At 37.0% G+C, this 21,703-nt stretch overlaps 1 protein-coding gene across 1 annotated transcript in view; it reads left to right on the top strand.

Moving 5' to 3' along the window:
- The window catches only part of LARS1 (leucyl-tRNA synthetase 1), a 75,574-nt gene that overhangs the window by 24,934 nt on the left and 28,937 nt on the right, over positions 1-21,703 (top strand). The window contains exons 11-22 of the mRNA XM_026018482.2: positions 159-246; positions 329-405; positions 2,930-2,983; positions 3,928-4,068; positions 5,848-5,925; positions 8,853-8,938; positions 9,040-9,105; positions 9,207-9,289; positions 9,703-9,841; positions 10,182-10,394; positions 12,290-12,347; positions 15,067-15,130. Of these exons, the coding sequence (XP_025874267.1) occupies positions 159-246; positions 329-405; positions 2,930-2,983; positions 3,928-4,068; positions 5,848-5,925; positions 8,853-8,938; positions 9,040-9,105; positions 9,207-9,289; positions 9,703-9,841; positions 10,182-10,394; positions 12,290-12,347; positions 15,067-15,130 (1,147 nt within the window). The remainder of the gene's footprint in view (positions 1-158; positions 247-328; positions 406-2,929; positions 2,984-3,927; positions 4,069-5,847; positions 5,926-8,852; positions 8,939-9,039; positions 9,106-9,206; positions 9,290-9,702; positions 9,842-10,181; positions 10,395-12,289; positions 12,348-15,066; positions 15,131-21,703) is intronic.

The following is a 21,703-nucleotide window of genomic DNA, read 5'->3' as shown; positions in this document are numbered from 1 at the left end:
GACTATCTATAGTCTAGTATGTATAAAGGAAGGAGTTTTGTTTTGATTCCTGTATTTTTGAATACTAGCTTCTCAGGGGGTTAAAAGTATTAACACTTTTTGATTTTAATGGTTAAAGCAAGTTTTTTCACCTTTTTGCTGATCTTTTTGTTGCACAGGAAATTCTTGGTGCATCACTTTCTGCACCTTTAACATCTTATACGGTGGTCTATGTTCTTCCAATGCTCACCATTAAGGAGGATAAAGGTAAAGAGTTTCTTTCTTTCTAGAAATACTTTGGTAATTGCATTCTGGTTGTATTAATTCATTCCACACTTTCTTTTATAAGGTACTGGCGTGGTCACAAGTGTTCCTTCTGACTCCCCTGATGATTTTGCTGCCCTCAGAGATCTGAAGAAAAAGCAAGTGAGTACCTGAGTTTCATGTTCTTATTTCTTCTTCATCATCTAATTAGATACTGCTGAACTAACTCTGAAATTAGGCTAAAAAGCTATCATGGATCTTTGAACTATTATCTCCGCTTTGTTTCTTGATGTTTATGTTTTCCTTTGTTTTGAATATTAAGTAGAGTATTTCACAGAACCTTTTTCTTTAAAGACTTCTAGAGCATTTTAAGTTTACAGTAAAATTGAGAGGAAGGTACAGAGATTCCCCGATTACTCCCTGCCCCCACACATGCACTGCCTCCTCCATTATCAAAATCCCCAGCAGAAGGATACATTTGTTACCAAGATGAACCTGCATTGATATGTCATAATCCTCCAGAGTCCATAGTTTACCTTAGAGTTCACTCTTGGTGGTCTAATGTTCTTTGGGTTTGGACAACTGTATAATGACACAGATTCATCATTGTAATATAATAGAGTATTTTCATTGCCCTAAATATCCCATAGTGCTCTTTCTGTTCATCTCTCTCCCTTGTGACCCTGGCCATCACTGATCGTTTTACTGTCTCCACTGTTTTACCTTTTCTGAAAAGTCATGTAGTTGGAGTCATACAGTGTGTAGCCTTCTCAGATTGGCTTCTTTGAACTAGTCATATCCATTTAAGATTTCTCTATGTCTTTTTAATAGCTTGATTGCTCATTTCTTTTTAGCGCTGAATAATATTCTGTTATCTGGATATACTACAGTTTATCCATTCATCTCGTGAAGGACCTCTTGGTTGCTAATAAGCACTGGTAATTTTGAGTAAAACTGCTATATACATCCGTATGTGGGGTCTATTTCTGGTCTGTGTTGTTTCACTCAACTATTTGTCTCTTCCTTTGCCAATACTGCACTGTGTTGATTATGTAACTGTATAAGTAAATCTTCAAGTCAGAAGCCAGCTTTCTTCTTCTTCATTATTGAGTTGACTATTTTGGGTCTTTTGCCTCTCTGTATACACTTTGCAGTCAGTTTAAAAAAAAATTTTTTTTTTTTAAATTTATTTATGATAGAGAGAGAGAGAGGCAGAGACACAGGCAGAGGGAGAAGCAGGCTCCATGCAGGGAGCCTGACATGGCACTCGATCCCGGATCTCCAGGATTACGCCCTGGGCTGAAGGCAGGCACTAAACCGCAGGCAGGCACTAAACCGTGTGCCACCCGGGCTGCCCTGCAGTCAGTTTGTTGATATTTATAAAATAGTTTGATAGGACTTTGATTGAGATTACATTGAATCTGTAGGTAAGTCAAGAATTGATATCTTGACAATACTGAGTCTTCCAGTCCACGAACTGATGTCTCAGTCCATTTATTTAGTTCTTTGATTCTGTTCACAGAGTTGTGTGGTTTTTCTCATATGGATCTTCTGTATGTATTATTACTTTTGTACCTAAGTATTTGGTTTTGGGGGGTGCTAATATAAATGGTATTGTGCTTTTAATTTTGAATTCCACTTGTTCATTCCTAATACATAGAAATGCAACTAACTTTTGTATAATTAACTGTGTATCCTGCAATCTCGCTATAATTGTCTGTTAGTTCCAGGCGTTTTTTTCCCTTGATTCCTTTGGATTTTCTACATAGATGTTCAGTCCATCTTTGAACAAAGATAATTTTATGCCTTCCTTCCCATCTGTATATCTTTATTTTCTTTCCTTATTGAGTTAGCAAGGACATTCAGAACGGTATTGAAAAGAAGTGATGAAAGGAGACATCCTTGTCTCATATCTGATCTTAGTGGAAAAGCTTCAAGTTTCTCATCATTAAGTATAATGTTAGCTGTAGATATTTTGTAGATAGTTTTTAACAAGTTTAGAAGGTCTACATCTGTTCCTGTTTATTAGGAGTTTTTATCATGAATGGGTGTTGGGTTTTTTCAAATACTTTTTGTGTGTCTGTTGATAGGATCATGTGATTTTTCTGTTCTAATCTGTTTGATGGGTTTCATAAAACTTAAAAGTTTTCTGATGTTCACATTTTCATTGCAACCCAGAATATGAACCTCATTTTCATTGGGTTGTGTGTGTGTGTGTGTGTGTGCACGTGTGTGTGTAAATTTTGCTTTTGGCTTATTATTTCATCACTTAAGCCATTTACTCTAACTTAAACTGTTGAGTTTTATTTATTTTTTTTTTTTAAAGATTGATTTATTTATTCATGAGAGACACAGACTGAGAGAGAGAGGCAGAGACACAGGCAGAGAGAGAAGCAGGCTCCTCGCAGGGAGCCAGATGTGGGACTTGATCCCAGATCCGGGATCACGACCTGAGTTGATGGCAAGTGCCCAACCACTGAGCCACCCAGGCATCCCAACTATTGAGTTTTTAAAAGTCATAGATATGCTTGAGATATTTAGTAAAATTTAAAAAAATTCTCTGAAAAAAAATTTTCTGTATGGAGGGGAGAACAAATAATTTAAAGAAGTTTTGGAGTTGGCTCTCTCAATGATTATGCCAGTAAAGTGCTGATCATTAGTGTTAATTTGCAAAATTGTTTTGTAGGCCTTACGAGCAAAGTATGGAATTAGAGATGACATGGTCTTGCCATTTGAGCCGGTGAGTACATAGATGACTCAGAATATTCATACCCATCTCTTTATCAGTGAAAAAAAGAGTTACATTTTCCTTGTAACAATATCAATTGGTGAATATAAAAATAAGGGAGAGTTTCCATAAGAGTTGCTTCCTTTAATTTGGTACCTGTGATAGCAGTTAAGAGTGAGAGAAAGACCAATAATAAGCATTTTCTTAGCACCTGGCACCTGTAATTCTGCAACAAACAACTTTCTTAGCATAAGCAATTCTATAGTTGCTTATTTTGCTAGTATGGCCAATTTCCAAACTTCTTTTTTTAGTTATTTATTTATTTGAGAGACAGAACACAGGAGCAGGGGCAGAGGGAGAGGCAGACTTCCTGCTGAGCAGAGAGCCTGACATGGAATTTGATTCCAGGACTCCAGTTAAGGTAGACATTTAACTAACTGAACCACCCAAGTGCCCGGTTTCCAAGCTTCTAAAGACAAAATTTTGCCATATTAGTTATGAATGGTTATGCTTTCATATTAGTACCTGGAGAAGAAAAAAACTTGATCACTAACAAATAACTTTCATGAAGAATCTAGAAGACTTATCATAAACCAGAAATAAGACCATTCATAAATTTAGTTGTTTACATCATTTTCCTAGTTTCAAAATTTATTATTTAGTTAATTATATGCCAGTATAGGGCTGTGAGTTGGCGAAGGTGTGTTCTGTAGTGAAGGATGGACAATTTGGAGGTTGGTGCAGAGAATTTGGATAGTTCCTGTGGGGGGAGTAGGAAGACAAATTCACATCTGGATGTTAGTCACTGTGATTACTTGATGTGTGGTGCTTCTGTGATGATATATAAAATCTGAAATGACTTGACTGGACAGTAGAGGCAAAATGATTATGCCCCATAGGGCTGTTTTTATGTTCATTCAGTGTGAATAAGTTCCCAACATTGCTGTTCTTTGCAGGTGCCAATCATCGAAATCCCAGGTTTTGGAAATCTTTCTGCTGTAACCATTTGTGATGATTTGAAAGTTCAAAGCCAGAATGACCGAGAAAAACTTGCAGAAGCAAAGGAGAAGTTATATTTAAAAGGGTTTTATGATGGTGTAAGGATTTTTTAGTTTTGCTCTGTAATTTTTTCAATAATTTAGAAAAAAATATGAAAATCCAATATAGTTTCAGCTATATACTGATTTGAGAGAGATTAATATGAGACTGTGTTCTTCTGTTTCCAGATTTCTTTTTTAATCATTTTTTGTCCAAGAGCATTTACAGAAATTATATTTTTATGCCCTCTAGGAATATCTAAGAAATGAGTTTCCTGAGAAGATTATTCAAAGTTAGTTCATATTATTTTGCAGTAAATTCCACAGGTTTATTGCATGTATAATTTCTTGTTCCTTCTTTTGCTCTTTTAATCGAGGAGTTCATATTTTAAATAAGCAGTTTTATTCAGTTCATTAATTTACTCATTAATGCCTACTAAAAGCCAGGTGAGCACAAAAAACACGTTTAGAACCTCTCTTTTCTCCTTAACTATGCATATGTTAATATGGCTTACTTTTCCATGGAAAGAAGACCAGGCTAGAGAAAGTAAAAATCCAACCAAGTTGCTTGTGACTTGAGGTTGAAATGAAGATTTTTAAGGCCATGAATGAGAATTCGTTATTTTTACCTTTACTCTCATTTTTCTAGATAATCAACAAGTGGTTATATGTCTTTTTTGAAGTGACTTAAACATTTTGGGTGATAATAAAAGCCACCACTTAAATAGCACGTTAACTTTTTTAAATCTCAAAATAACCTTGTGGAATAGACACTATTCCATTTTACAGATAAGGAAATTGAAGCACTAAGGTATTAAGTAATTTACTCAAGATTAGCCAAGTAGGTAGCCAGTAGCCGAACTGCTACTCACATTGGGCAGTGTGGTTCTAAGATTTGTGTCTGCCTGTTTGCTTGTTTGTTTATTTATTTGAGAGAGAGAGTGTGTGTGTGTGTGCATAAGTGTGGTGTGACTGGGTTAGAGGGAGGAGCAGAGGAAGAAGGAGAGAGGGAATCTTAAGAAGGCTCCATGTCAGAGGCAGGGCTCAATCTTACAACCCTGAGATCATGACCAGAGCTGAAATCAAGAGTCAGACACTCAACTGACTTAGCCACCCAGATGCCCCTGGAGTTTGTGCTCTTAACAACTGTACCATAACGATCAATAAATATAATTTCATAATGGCGAATTAAGTAGGTTATAAAGCATTTTGGCATGTTAAAGGATTGGGAGATCAAAAAAGATAGAAGCTATTCCAGAGAGAAACAGGAGCCACATAGCTGGAGATAAGAATGTCAGCTAGAAGGGGATTGTGTGGCTTAGATCTGTGACAACAACAAGCAAGCTAATACTTAGCCCTAGAATTAAATTTCCTCACTATGTAAAAGGCAGAGTTGAAAAACAGGCCTTCCTGTAAGGGCCAGGTTTATCATATGGCCAAGCAGAGGAAAATGCTCGCTGGCAACAGGCAGAGTCTAAATGGGGCTGAGCTGCATGCACTTAGTTCATTTTCCCAAAGCCTTCAGGATAGGTGAGTGAGCATATTGAAATTCTCTCTACATGGAAACCTGAGAATTGGGAAGGAAGTGAGAGTTCCTTCCTAATCATGTTCATGATAGCTATCCTCATTACACCAAAAGAAAAACAAGTGTGTTATGAAAATCAGTTGTCTAAGCTATGGCAAAATAAAAACTTAAGATTATAGACATGATAAATTTACACTAAAAATATCTCAGTTGTGGATGTAAATAAATTTAGTTAGGAAAAAGTTTGGAGGGAACATCAAGTAAGTTTTAATTGTTTCGTCTGTGTTTTTTCTCCCTGTTTCTCATCCTTTTAGATAATGTTGGTGGATGGATTTAAAGGACAGAAGGTCCAAGACGTAAAGAAGACTATTCAGAAAAAGATGATTGACACTGTAAGTGATAGGTTGTCCTCTGACGGCTGGTTTAGAAGAAAACCTCTTATTTAATAGACTTCACAGTGTTAATTAGTAGTGAGTTCTGTAATAGAACCTGGAGCTGTGTTAAAGATAAATAATTTTGTGGCAGAAACTAGACTTATTTAGCAATTCATTTAACTTGAACATCCCACCTGTAATGTTGAACGTAGTGCTGTAAAGTTGGCATATCAAAGCCAGAGAACTTTAATGATGTTTCCTGGCAGTGGCCATTTGAGATACTGGTAGTTACAGTTCTCTTTGTGTAGTGCTTTGCTTTTTCACTTTCATCCTTCCTTCTATCTGTGTCTTTCTTTCTAACCTCACTGCATTTGTGTATACTTCTCTACTTTCCATCTTCCTAGCAAAGGTATATGATAACTTTTCTGAGAGCAGTAGTCATTGTGTATATTTCTGAGGCGTCACCTGTCTACAGTGAAGTGTACAATGAGAATTTTTCTTCTCCAGCTTTTGTTTACTCCTGGTGTTAGTAAAAATTTCTTTCCTTTAAAATGTAATTATTAATATTCCATCCCCAAACTCTACCCTAATTGTTTATTTCTTCTTCTCTTAATACTTTCACACATCAATATGCTATTGGTTCCATCTTGGAGAAAGTTCCCTCAATACCTTCTGGCCTGTTTTAGTCTGGACTAGTTGCTTACTGTCCTGGTGCACAAATGCCACCTTGGATCTTCCTCCACTATTCCTAAGAATTTCCTTTGTTTCTCTTGAGTTGGAGCTCTTGCTTCCTTGATCCCATGGCTGCTGCTTTATTATTCACTCAACTTTTTCTTCCTATAAATTTTTGTTTGTTAACTGTGTGTTTTTTATATCTGCTATTTGTGAGCATGTGGGAAAATTTTTTTTCTTGCTATGGAAAATCACAGATTTATAAAAAGTGGAAAGTAATATGAATTCCTATGTATATATTATCTACCTTTGAAATTATCAACTCAGGGCCAGTTTTAAGAGCTTATTTTTGCTATCTGATTGATCCTTTTTTAGGATTCTCTTCATTGTTTCATGGATGTGAAATCTTAATCTCTTATTTTTCTGAGGTTGCTGATATTTAAGAGTGAATACAAAGAGGTGATCAGAATCTTTTTGCATGTGAGTAGGGCTTTGCTGGGGGAGATCTAAAAGGGCTGTTTGGAAAAAAAAAATTAGAAGGGCTATTTGGGCCTTGGGAAAGCCTTTATGTTAGCCTTGATGTTAGTTAGAGCTTCTTGGATTTGTTAGATTTCTCTCAAAAGATTCTTCTAGTTTCTGGCTTAAAAATTCTAAGCTAACTGGGCTTCTGGGAGTTGAAAAGATTGCTAAGGGAAATACTAATTCCCAGTGTGCTGACTTTCCAGTTAATTCATCTAGTCTCTTTTTTTTTTTTTTTTTTTTAAATTTTTATTTATTTATGATAGTCACAGAGAGAGAGAGAGGCAGAGACATAGGCAGAGGGAGAAGCAGGCTCCATGCACCGGGAGCCTGATGTGGGATTCGATCCTGGGTCTCCAGGATCGCGCCCTGGGCCAAAGGCAAGCGCCAAACCACTGCGCCACCCAGGGATCCCAATTCATCTAGTCTCAATGTGATACTCATACCCTCAATTTTGGTTTTGGTTGAGTAATTCTGTCATCCTTTCCAGAGAATAAACTTTCATTGTTCTGCTGGCATACGGAGGGGCAGTTGCGTGTCTGTGTAGTGTGGGATTAGGTTATCTGGGGTTCTAACCTCTTCTTTAAAAACTTCAGTTAGTTCTTCTCTCTTCAGCCTCATGTTGCTTCCACTTCCAGAACCATCTTGTACCACTAACTGTTGAGTTTTTTGGAGGTTCTGTAATGCAAATTGGATTACTTTTCGCCTTTCTCTCTTGCTGGTTTATGATTCAGCTAGTTTTCTTCAGCCTGTTAATGCACTTGTTATTTATCCTGTTTTTTAGTTTCCAAAATTTGATTGATAGTATTTATTTCTTCTTCTATTCTTTTGTATCCATAAGTTCATGCCGTTGGAAAAAAGAAAAACTCTCTTTGTTGTCATTTCATTGGAATTTTGAGAGGCAGTAGAGTTAAATGTCTGTTTTTAATTTACCATTTTTAAACCAAAGTCCTGGCTATTTAACAGTATGAAGAATTACATTAAAAACACAGAAAAAGAAATAATTTTATAAATAATAACGTTGGATATATTTTTAAAAATAGCCTGATAAGTTTGGAACCATAATATGATAAGAGATAGTTATATTTGGTAGATGACTAAATTCATGGTTAGTTTTCTAGTGGGCATTTTTCATGACACTATAAATCTGTAGCAGTGACATTTTCTATGTTGAATTTTTGTGCTTCTGTTTTTTTTTTTTTTTTTTAAGCAGTGGTTCCATGGTTTTAATTTCATCTTTTTTTTTTTTTTTAAGATTTTATTTATTTATTCATGAGAGAGACAGGCAGACACAGGCAGAGGGAGAAGCAGGCTCCATGCACTGGGAGCCTGATGTGGGATTCGATCCCAGGTCTCCAGGATCGCGCCCTGGGCCAAAGGCAGGCACGAAACTGCTGCACCACCCAGGGATCCCCTAAATATTTTTATTCTAACAAGGATAAAAGGCTTCCACAAGCAGTCTGACCTCAAACCATTGAATTAGAAACTATTGAACATCTTTCACATTCCACTGAAAAGGAATAATCTATACTTAGGAAGATGATCCATTGACAAAGATACTCACCTTTTCAAAAGTAAATGTTGTGTAGAAAGAAAGGCAGATAGATGTCTTCTATTGGAAAGAGGGAAAACAATGAAAATGTGGAGTTAAAAAAAAAAAAGAAAATGTGGAGTTAAAGTTGTTTTTATTATCCCTGAGGAATAGAGACTGACTCAACATAATATCTGATATATATTTGTTTGCTTTTATGTAGGGAGATGCATTTACTTATATGGAACCAGAGAAACAAGTTATGTCCAGATCTTCAGATGAATGTGTTGTGGCGCTGTGCGACCAGTGGTTAGTCTCTATTACAACAAGAAATTTCCTTCAGTTGCTTTACTTATCCTTTGGACTTTTACTCACTATTATTTTTTTACATCAATCTGTCCACTCCCAAGGTACTTGGATTATGGAGAAGAAAATTGGAAAAAACAGACATCCCAGTGCTTAAAAGGCCTGGAAACGTAAGAAGGGAAAAAGGGATGAGGGGAGGGAGAGGAGATGAGAAACATGGGAAATAGTGAAGGCAAAGAAAGAAAGACTCTTTATCTTTTACTCTCTCTAGATTCTGTGAGGAGACCAGGAGGAATTTTGAAGCTACCTTAGGTTGGCTACAAGAGCATGCCTGCTCAAGAACTTACGGTTTAGGTAACACCTACTTCAAATTCTTCAGTTTGAATGACTTCGTCAATTACAGGGCAAATTAACACCTTTACCTTTTTCCCCCTCTTTTCTAGTATTTTTCTGAATTGGAAGTGAGAGGTTTCAGTTAGAGGGGGAGGGGAACTGGCATGTGGTGCTCTACTACTTACCTGGTGGTAGACGTATGCTTGAGTAATTAAACCCATAGCTTTTATGGATTTTTTTTTAATAGAAAGTTTCTAGTACTTTAGCCATTTGATTTTTTTATTACCGGTTTATTTTATTAATTATTCAAGCCAATTTGAGACGTTCTTAAATAAGTAGCTTTGTAAATACTATATATCTTGAAAATGTGGATTCTCTAGATGAACTGTCTCTTAAGTTTCTCATGCATTAAATTTCTTCATTTTATCTTGCAGGTACTCGTCTGCCGTGGGATGAGCAGTGGCTGATTGAATCCCTCTCTGATTCCACTATTTACATGGCATTTTACACAGTTGCACACCTCCTGCAGGGGGGTAACTTGCGTGGACAGACAGAGTCTCCACTTGGTATCAGGTTGGTAAATGGATAAGGGAAAAAAGTGTAGTTGGTTAGCAAGAGATGTGCTCTTTTGATTTACACATTGAAAAAAATTTTTTTTAATTGTTTAGTTTTCGTAAGAATTCATTTAGCAGAATTTTGTTAGGATGTTTTACTTTTTTGCTGCCGAACTGAGAAAAAGTAATAAATACCCCCTCTGTTATTGTTACCATCCCATATTCTTATTGGAGTCTATTGTTATTTGTTACCGTAACTATGTTAAGAAAGAGATTCCCACTTCATGATTAGATGAAAATATTGACTCTTTCAAAGAAATGATCTCTATATTTTGTTGTTTGTTTTATTTTTAACACAGACCGCAACAGATGACCAGGGAGGTTTGGGATTATGTTTTCTTCAAGGAGGCTCCATTTCCTAAGACTCAGATCCCAAAGGAAAAATTAGATCAGTTAAAGCAGGAATTTGAGTTCTGGTATCCTGTGGATCTCCGAGTCTCTGGAAAGGATCTTGTTCCAAATCATCTCTCATATTACCTTTATAATCATGTGGCTATGTGGCCAGAACAAAGGTGAGTACCTAAAAAGATATAGACTAAATTTATGGCTTATGGCTTCAAATATTTAAAAAGTTATTGTACAAGGTATAGTTAGGTTTGGCAGTTGCCTTCTTTTTCCTCTGTTAAATGTATATTGAAGCAGAAAGCACACCTTTTCCTATCTGTTATATCCAGAAATCCTCATACTTACCTTGGGCTCGCCAAAGCACATTTCAGGTACCTTGACAGCCTTTCAGTACTTTACTAGACCTATTTTGTGGCTCATTTGACCTCTTAGGTGCAGAAATAAAGGTGATTTAAGACAGAGCCTAGAACATTAGAATTGGAAGGAAACATCCTTCTAGAGCTGAGAGCCCCAACGTTACAGCATTACTTGGTACCTGTATTCCTTTTTTTTTGAGAGAGTGAGCATAGGATGCAAGGACAGAGTGAGTAGTGAGAGAATGTTAAGCCAGCTCCAAACCCAGCACAGAGCCTGACACAGGGCTCCATCCCATGACTCTGAGATTATGGCCTGAGCCAAAACCAAGAGTCAGATGCTTAACTGATTGAGCCACCCAGGTGCCCCTGGTGGTGGTATTCTGCCTAGAGTCATTTTTAATCCTGTATGCTCAAAAATAATCCTCCTATCATCTTCCCTCTTGATCCAGATATGTCTCTGTGCCTTTTCTTCCAGCCTCTCAAATAGCTGATAAAACAGACCCCTCCGTCTGTTCAAATTTTATTTCATATCAACAAAGCAATCTCATGTGACTTCTTATACTTAGAATGAGATTGCATTTTCTTTCTCAAGAATGAAAGGAAAGTTTTGAAGTAGAGGAATAAAATGAATCTGATGTGGTTCTTGTTATCCGTTTATTTTGTTGTTGAAAATCTATTTTGGAGGAGTTGGATATTGCAGAAATACTTGTTGGTGATATAGTTAAGTCTTCATCCCTTTGCATCAAGGGTTTTTTTTTTTTTTTTGCATCAAGGTTTTGACATGTATTAGGTTTTCATTTAGGTTTTACTTATAAGTAACTAATAACATGAAATACTTGTAAGTAATAATTATCAGTAACATCACGCACAGTTTTAATCACTTATAGCGACTCATTTAATTTGCACTACAACTTTTTAAGGAAGGTCTCTGATATCCTCGTTTTATAGACAACGAAACTTACTGAGGCATAGAGAGCTCAGATAATTCACCCTGAGTTGCTCTCAATGACTGTCCTCACATAATCTCATTGCTAGAATGATAAGTGGTCATGTACATAGTTCAGAAATTCAAACAGTTCATAAAAGAAAAATGTAAAAGGCGAACTTTTACCCTTGCCACCACATCACTCTACTTCCCGTAGGTGTCCCTCCTACTGCTTTCTTATGATTTCTTTTGGATAACATGTTTATGAATAAACGAGCATCAGATATCTTTATTTAAGTAATCTCTCTACCCAGCGTGGTGCTTAAACTCATGGACCCAAGACCAAGAGTTGTTTGCTCTTCAGATTGAGCCAGCCAGGTGCCCCATACTTATTTATTTTTTAATTTATCAAAGATGCCACATTGTAGACACTTTTCTTCCCCATGTAATATTTTAGTATATGTGCTGCCGAAGCGAGCACTTCCCCATGTAATAGTAAAGTTTTAAAAATCTGTTTATATCCACACATCTAGCCCTGCCTGTGTTTTTAAAATAGCCATTACATAGTATTTTAGTGTATACCTGGGCCATAATTTATGTAACCAGTCCTTTGCTAATGGACAATTCTTGTTTTCATTTGTTTCCTGTTATGAACAGGACTCAATACATTTGTATATTTGTCTTAGTAAACTTTTACAAATCGTTAGCATTTACCTCAACTTTTTAAGCTTAAACTAGAAACTTACATTTTGTTTTCTGTCTTAAATGTTTACCTATAAAGTGACAAATGGCCTGCTGCTGTGAGAGCAAATGGACATCTCCTCCTCAACTCTGAGAAGGTAAGAAAGTTTAAAATTCTGCAGAAAACTTTTCAAATTTAGGAAGTTGTATTTTTTAAATAAAGAGTATAAACATCAGTGTTAATTTTCCATTAGAAATGGTTAAGACTACCAGCATAAATTAGGGAGTGAATAAAGTACATAGTATTAACTGGGGGGAGGGACTGAGAAAATCTACTTATTTTTTAACATTTGTATTTAAAATGACAGAAGGTGACACTAATTGACTGGGGGAGAGAGAGGCAGACATGATAAAAAACATGAGAATCATAGTATCATGATCCTAGGAATATCTTTCTCATTAAGTTGAGAAAATAATTTGGTGGGATTTGTTCCAAACTGTGATCAGCCGCTGAATTAAAGTGATAGAATTTTGGAATGTGTAGGATTCATAACTGTTATTTAATGCTTCTTCCCAGGCAGTATAATATATTTCTCTATATTACCCCTGCTTCCAGTATTGTTAAAATTACTAATATATATATATATATACACTTATATATATAATAGTATATTATATATATGATTTTTATAGCTATATAAGACTTTATCTCATTAATCACTATCTTCAATAGGAAGATAGGTTAACTGAGGGGAGGTGATATTACACAAACCTCATGACAAAGCCCTTGCTTTGCCCCTGTGATGCTTTTGTGCACATTTGAAAAGGGTACCCCTCCTCACTTAAATGGAAAATTAAGTTGCCATGTTATTTATTTCTTAGTAATAATATTTGTAGCATGTTGATTTTGTTACAATCAGTGAATTTTGCCACAAATGATAGAATATTAATTGGAAAAGAGTATTCTTTGCTATAAATATCTGTCATAATGAAAATAGGTGTATATTTAAACAAATAGTAGCTGGTATGAATTGCAAAATGAAACATCACTTTTAATTGGTGCCCTAATATTGAAAGGAAATAAAAAAGTTCATTGAAAATAATCTCTATATTATTATTATTTTTTTTAAAAGATTTTATTTATTTATTCATTCGTGAGAGACACAGAGAAAGAGAGGCAGAGACACAGGCAGAGGGAAAAGCAGGCCCCATGCAGGGAGTCCGATGTGGGACTTGATCCTGGGTCTCCAGGATCACACCCTGGGCCAAAGGCAGGCGCTAAACCTCTGAGCCACCCAGGGATCCCCGTAATCTCTATATTAGACTGAAAAACAGCTCTTTGATTAGAAGCATAGGCTATATATAGATTTTGTTAGATCAGCAAGGACTTTTGATTATTGAACTCATTTTTTACTTTGTAAGGCAAAGTGACACTATATATATGTAAAAAAATATATATTTATATATATTTATATACTACTGTATACTATATATATAGTGTATATATGTGTATACATGTATATAAATTGTGTTATGACATTTTCTTTGGTTTCAGTGTTGTACTATACACTGTACTGATTTTATTAGAACTAGGTATTTTATTGCCATGTGGTAGAAAACTGGATTATCACCTCTCTTTGGTATCAGCAAAGTTATGATCAAGATGACAAATTCTTAAGTTGGAAAAATTGGTAGGCTGTGCACAGTGCCTCCTTAGATGTGGTGCCCCCAGGTAGAGCACAACTCGAACAACCAGTTATTGTGATGCCAGTGAAGTTCCTTAAAACCCTAACTCTGAGAACATATGGTCGTCCATTTGTTTTTGAATGATTCCAATTACTATAAAGCTCTTCTTCTTCTTTTTTTTTTTTTAGATTTCATTTATTTGACAGAGAGAGCACACACGTGCAAAATAGGCAGAGTGGCAGGCAGACAGAGAGAGGGAGAAGCAGGCTTCTCTGTTGAGCAGAGAGCCCAATGTGGGGCTTGATCCCAGGACCCTGGGAACATGACCTGAGCCAGAGTCGGATGCTTAAGCAACTGAGTGACACAGGTGCTCCTATAAAGCTCTTCTTCATGACCAGCTGAAATGTTCCAGTTATAATGGAATCATTATATATGTCTACAGATTCCTAGGGGGCAGTTTAGCCTACTGGAAAGAATAGTGCCTGAGTATCAGACTAGAGACCCTGTCCTAGCTCTGTCATTGCCTAGCAGAGTGACCCAGACAAGTCACTATATTAACTGGATTTCAGTTTCTACCTCTGTCAAATTAGTGCAAGATATCTTTTCCTTTCCCTCTTTAATTTTTTTAAGGATATTTATTTATTTGAGAGAGCAAGCGAGACAGAGTGTGTGTGAGCACACAAGCGGGGGAAGGGTAAAGGGAGAGGGAGAAGCAGACTCCCTGCTATAGGGAGCCTGACTTGAGACTTGATCCCAGGACCCTAGGATCATGTTTTTTTGTTTTTTTGTTTTTGTTTTTTTTGTTTGTTTGTTTTTTAAGATTTTTATTTACTTATTCATGAGAGACAGAGAGAGAGAGAAAGGCAGAGGCACAGAGCACAGAGAGAAGCAGGCTCCTTGCAGGGAGTCCTATGTGGGACTCGATCCTGGGGCTCTAGGATCACACCCTGGGCCGAAGACAGGCGCTAAACCGCTGAGCCACCCAGGGATCCCCAGGATCATGTTCTTTTTTGGGGGGGTGGGGATCATGTTTTGAGCCAAAGGCAAACACTTAACTGACTGAGCCACCCAGGTACCCCTTTCCCTCTTTAATTTTTTTTGTCTTTATCTGATTATGGCTAACCTACTTTGATTTGGTTTATTTTTTATATATGTTCATAATAATGCCTGATCATTGACTTTCCATTTCAGATGTCAAAGTCCACAGGCAACTTCCTCACTTTGACCCAAGCTATCGACAAATTTTCAGCTGATGGTGAGTATACTTTTTTCTTATTGCTGTTGTATAGGGTTTGATTCTCTTCAGATTATGGAAGGCAAGTTAAGCTGATTGTTTTACTGCTTTTTTCTTTCACTTTTACCAGCACTTTAAAATATTCACATTTTCTTTTGTGTACTACTTAAAACGTAAGAATTGGGGATGTGATCTGCTTAGGAACAAATTGAAGCTAATATTAGAGTCTTTTTAAAAAGAAACTCACTGTAATTTCTACCTGGCTTATTTTTAATTTCTTACTACTTCTTAAAGAGTTGGTTTGTAGAGATATGACTTTGAAGTTTTTCCAAAATATTTCCTTCATACTTGATATAAACATAAGTGACTTGAACCTGGGAGCATTCATTTTTTAGAGAACTATTTTCTCCTTGGCCTCAGTACTGTTCCATTTCATCATTCTTTTGTCAAGGGAAGAAATGCACTGTCTAACCCGCAGGAACCATTCATTTCTTTGGCCATCATGGCATGTCTTTCTACTGATCATGGCTAGTACAGTTTGAGGCGATGCTGAAGGGATTGGGAAAGAGCTAACCTAATTGGGATGCCTGGGTGGCTCAGTGGTTGAACGTCTGCCTTTGGTTCAGGTCATGATCCTGGGGTCCTGGGATTGAGTCCTTCATCAGGCTCCCTGTAGGGAGCCTGCTTCTCCCTCTGCCTGTGTCTCTGCCTCTCTCCTCTCCATGTGTCTCTCGTGAGTAAATAAATAAAATCTTTAAAAAACAAAAACAACTAACCTAACTGGCTTTGAGAAACAATGTTTTGACCAGATGCTGTAAGCCAAAAGGACTGCACACAAATACTGTAATTAGTAAGACTATTTCTTACACGAGGTCTAGGTTAGCAGTTCTAAAACTAATTTTATGTGTGTACTGGGATTGAACAAATAAATTTATTATAGACACGAGAACTCACTGTTAAAAAAAAAGATACAAATAAAGGGGGAATGCTAAAATGTACCCTGTGGTATTGGATTGCAATTGGCAATTTCCAGTGTTTAATTTTATGTACAGACAAATTGATATAAAAGTAAATGTCAATGTATGTGGTAGGTTAGTATATGTGCATATATTTCCCTAGCTGTGTCTGCTGAGAGGGCATATGAGCAGTGACACACTGGTAGCAGGGACACACCTGGCATTTAGATCTTGGTTTCTAAATGCCATTCTCCAATACATGGAACTAGAGTTCTTGAGAGAAGTGATTGATTTGCAGTCTGGAGTAGAGAAAATACAAGATGAGCATGGAACATCTTATGGTGCCAGTAAAGAAGGCAATGTTTTAGTAAGGATGGGGATATTTGAAAGGGCACAGATTCATTTAAGACAGAAGATCGCAGCAGAGTGGGAGGACCCTAGGCTTGTCTCGTCTCATCCATACAAGTAGGTAACTATCAAATCATCCTAAATACCCTAGAAATCTGTCTGACCATTGGCAGAACAAACTCTGCAACTAGAGATAGAGTAGAGGCTATAATGAAGAAGGTAGCAGATGCAGAGATGTGTTTTGGGAAACAGGTCATGGCCGCTGATGGCCAGTAGCCACCATTGTGGAGAAGGGCAAGAGACAAACTAGTACCCAGGGGAGTACACGAGGAAAACCAATCCCCTTAGCAATTGGCTTGGAAAGTGAGAAAGCCTGAATTTCATGAGTTCTTGAGACCAGTGGAGCTTAAAGCCTGGAATTTTAAAGATCACTGTGCTTGGCTCTGGAAGAGCTCAGAGGACATTGGTGCTGCTCTTGGAGAGAAGGCTGGCTGGCAAACATGGTGTTGACGTACAGCATGGAAACAGTGATCTGAAGAGTCCCTGGGGCACACAGTGGGCAGGTTAGTTGCTCATCTCATAGTATGTCATAGAGAGGCAGCATTCAGAGAGACCCCTCCAGGAACAAAGGAATTGGCAGGTGCCATTTCCCTCCCCACCCCTTAGCATATGCATAATGCCACCTGTGGGAAGTAGCACAGTGCTGACACTTGCCACCTTACTTGCTTTTACCAAGCTCCACCCCTCCATGCTTTGGTAAAACCACCCCTTCCAGTCATGCTTGTCTCAGTTTCAGTGTGGCAGAGTCACCTTCCCCAGAAGACCAGCTCAAACCCCTGCCCACAGTGTGTCCCTCAGCCTTAGAGTTTTATGTGCCTTGTTTCTGTCAGTGACAGAGCTCATTTCACAAACAGACCAGAGCACACCTAATTAAAAGTACCACATTTAGGCCAGGGTCCAGACACTGCCCACAAGTAAAGAGAGTTTCTGCAGATGACTGGGCTGAAGGATAAAGTGACCAGGACACAACAGCACATGCAGCACTCATTGGAGACACTCCTGGCTGGGAGCATTGGGCTCTGAAGAACAGGGGATACTACACTTCTGGGCGCTACAGTACTTCTTCAGAAGGCCATCACCCTTAAGAATAGGAGAGATAGCTGACTTTTCATACACACAGAAATAGGCAGAGAGACTTAGACAAAATGAGAAGACAGAAATTTGTCCCAAATAAAAGAACAGGACAAAGCCATAGCTGGAGATACAAGTGAAATAGATGTAAATAACATGCCTAATAGAGAATTTAAAGCCGAGATCATAAGGATACTCACTGAACTTGAGAAAAGAGTGGAGGACATCTGAGACCGTTAACACAGAGATACGGAATAAAACATAAGAGAGAAAAAGGGCTCAATAAACAAAATGAGAAACATGCTTGATGGAATGAACAGCAGGCTGGAAGAAGCAGAGGAATAAATTAATGACCTAAAAGAGTAATGGAAAGTAATCAAACTGAACAAAAGAGAGAAAAAAGAATAATGCACAATGAGAATAGACTTAGGGAAACTCAGGGACTCCATCAAACATAGTAACATTCGTATTTTTTTTTTTAACATTCGTATTTTTAAATAATCTCAACGCCCCACATGGGACTTGAACTCACAACCCTGAGATCAAAAGTTGTATGCTCCACCAATAGAGCCAGCCACACATTCCTACAAAAGACTCATTTTATATTTATTTATTTATTTATTTATTTATTTATTTATTTATTTATTTATTTATTTATTTATTTTCAAAAGACTCATTTTATTTTAAGATTTTTATTTATTTATTCATGAAAGACACAGGCAAAGGGAGAAGCAGGATCCCCGCAGGGAGCCCAGTGCAGCCCAAGGTCAGGCCCTGAGCTGAAGGCAGATGCTCAACCACTGAGCCACCCACACATCCCAAGAGACTCATTTTAGACCTAAAGACACCTGCAGATTGAAAGTGAGAGGATGGAGGAACATGTATCATGCAAATGGATGTCAAAAGAAAGCCAAAGGGTGGCGCAGCGGTTTAGCGCCTGCCTTTGGCCCAGGGCGCGATCCTGGAGACTCAGGATCGAGTCCCGCGTTGGGCTCCCGGTGCATGGAGCCTGCTTCTCCCTCTGCCTGTGTCTCTGCCTCTCTCTCTCTCTGTGTGACTATCATAAATAAATAAAAATTAAAAAAAAAAAAAAAAAAGAAAGCCAAAGTAGCAATTCTTATATTGGACAAAATAGATTTTAAAAATAAAGACTGTAACAAGATTTAAAGAAAGATAGTATATAATAGTAAAGGAGACAGTTCAACAAGAAAATATAAGAATTTTAAATATTTATGCACCCAAATATATAAAACAGCTAATAACAAACATAAAGGAACTAATTGATAATAATGCTGTAATAGTAAGGGACTTTCACATTCTCTGACATCAATGGACAGACCATCTAAACAGCTGATTATCAAGGCGACAATGGCTCTGATTGACACACTGGAACGGATGGATTTAATGGATACATACACAACATTCCATCCTAAAGCAGCATGATACACATTCTTTTCAAGTGCACATGGATCACACGTTCGGCCACAAAACAAGCTTCAACGAATTTAAAAAGATCAAAATCATACCATGTATCTTTTCTGACAACAATGCTATCTATGAAACTAGAAGTCAACTACAAGAAAAAATCTGGAAAGACCACAGATATATGGAGGTTAAATAACATGCTACTAAACAACAAATGTGTCAACTAGGAAATAAAAGAAGAAATAAAAAAATACATGGAAAACAGAATGGTTTAAAAATCTTTGGGACATAGCCAAAGCAGTTCTAAGAGGGAAGATTATAGCAATATAGGCCTACTTCAAGAAGAAATAAGTCTCACATAAACAACCTTATACCTACAGGAGCTAGAAAAAGAATAACAAACAAAACCTAAAACCAGCAGAAGAAAGGAAATAATAAAGATTAGAGCAGAAAAAAGTGATATAGAACCTAAATAACCAGTAGAACAGATCAATGAAACCCAGGAGCTAGTTCTTTGAAAAAAATTAATAAAATTGATAAACCTCTAGTCAGATTCATCAAGAAAATCCCAAGGTCCTGGGATTGAGCTCTGTGTTGGGCTCCCTACTCAGCGGGGAGCCTTCTTCTCCCTCTCAGTCCTTTTCCCCTGCTGTGCTGGCTCTGTCTCACTCTCTCTTTCTCAAATAAATAAATAAAATCTTAAAAAAAAAAAGTGAGAAAGGACCTAAATTAATAAAATTACAAATGAAAGAGGAGAAATAACAACAACAAACACCACAAACAATTAGATTTTGAAAAACTATATGGCAACAAATTGGACAGCTTAAAAGACATGTATCAATTCCTAAAAATACTTAACTTCCCAAAAGTAAAACAGGAAGAAATAGAAAATTTGAATAGACTGATTACCAGCAAAGAAATTGAATCAGTAATCAAAAAATTCCCAAGAAGCATAAGTCTGGGACTGGATATCTTCATGAGTGAATTCTACCAAATATGGATTGACTTTTATTTTATTTTATTATACACACACACACACACACACACACACACACACACCCATTGTGGGGCTTGAACTCAGAACCTTGAGATCAAGAGGCTTATGTTCCACCAACTGAGCCAGCCAGGTGCCCCTCCATGAAACGTTTAAAGAAGAGTTAATACCAATTCTTCTTATACTATTCTGAAAAAGAGAAAGGCAGGAAAACTTCCAAATTTATTCTATGAGGCCAAAATTAGCCTGATAGCAAAACCAGGTAAAGACACTACAAAAAAAGAGAACGACAGGCCAGTATCTCTGATGAATGTAGATGCAAAAATCCTCACCAAAATACTAGCAAACCAACCCCAACAATACATTAAAATAATTCATTCACCACGATCAAGTGGGATTTATTCCTGATGGGTCAGTATTCTCAAGTCAATCAACATGATACATCATATCAATAAGAGGTAAGAGCCATATGATCATTTCAATAGATGGAGAACAAGCATTTGACAAAGTACAACATCCACTCATGATAAAAACCCTCAACAAAGTAGGGTTAGAGGTAACATACCTCAACATAATAAAGACCTTAAATGAAAACCCCAAGGTAACATTCTTAATGGTGAAAAGCTGAGAGCCTTTCCCCTAACGTCAGAAACAAGGCAAGGATGTTCACTCTCACCACTTTTATTCAACTTAATACTGGAAGTCCTAGCCACAGCAATAAGACACCAAAAAGAAAAACTTGCAGATGACATGATATTGTATATAGACAACCTGAGAGACTCCTCCAAAAAACTACTAGAATTGATACACGAATTTGGTGAAGTCTCAGGATACAAAGTGAATCTACAGAAATGTGTTGTGTTTGTATATACTAATGATGGACCAGCAAAAAGAAATTAAGAAAACAATCCCATTTACAATTGCACTGAAAATAATAAGATACCTAGTAATAAACCTAACCAAAGAGGTAGAAGACCTGTACTCTGAATGCTTTAAAATGCTGATGAAGGAAATTGAAGCTCTCACAAAGAAATGGAAAGATATTCCATGCTCATGGATTGGAGGAACAAATGTTAAAATACCCCTGCTACCCAAAGAAATCTACACATTTAATGCAATCCCTAGCAAAAATACCAACAGCAGTTTTCACAGAGCTAGAACAAACAATCCCAAAATTTGTATGGAACCACAAAAGAACCTTAAGAGCCAAAGTGACCTTGAAAAAAGCAAAGCTGGAGACATCACAGTTCTGGACTTCAAGTTATATTACAAAGCTCTAGTAATTAAGAGTATGGCACTGGCACAAAAATAGGTACATAGATCAATGAAAAAGAATAGAAAATCCAGAAATGAACTCAACATTATATGGTCATTTAATCTTTGACAAGGCAGGAAAGAATGTCTAATGGGAAAAAGATAGCCTCTTCAACAAACAATGTTGGAAAAACTGGCTAGCAACATGCAAAAGAATGAAACTGGACCACTTTGTTAAAACATACACAATAAATTCAAAATACATTAAAGACCTAAGTGTGAGATCTTGAACCATAAAAATCTTATGAAAGAGTATAGGCAGTAATTACTCTGACATTGGCCATAGCAAGTATTTTTCTAGATAGATCCCCTAATGCAAGGGAAATGAGCAAAAATAAAATATTGGAACTACATCAAAATAAAAATTGTCTGCACAGAGAAGGATCAGTTGGCAAAACTAAAAGGCAACCTACAGAATGGGAGAGC

This window comes from Vulpes vulpes, chromosome 2, assembly GCF_048418805.1.
Source record: "Vulpes vulpes isolate BD-2025 chromosome 2, VulVul3, whole genome shotgun sequence".
Classification (NCBI taxonomy): Eukaryota; Metazoa; Chordata; class Mammalia; order Carnivora; family Canidae; genus Vulpes; species Vulpes vulpes.
This window is presented reverse-complemented; position numbering and strand designations above follow the sequence as displayed.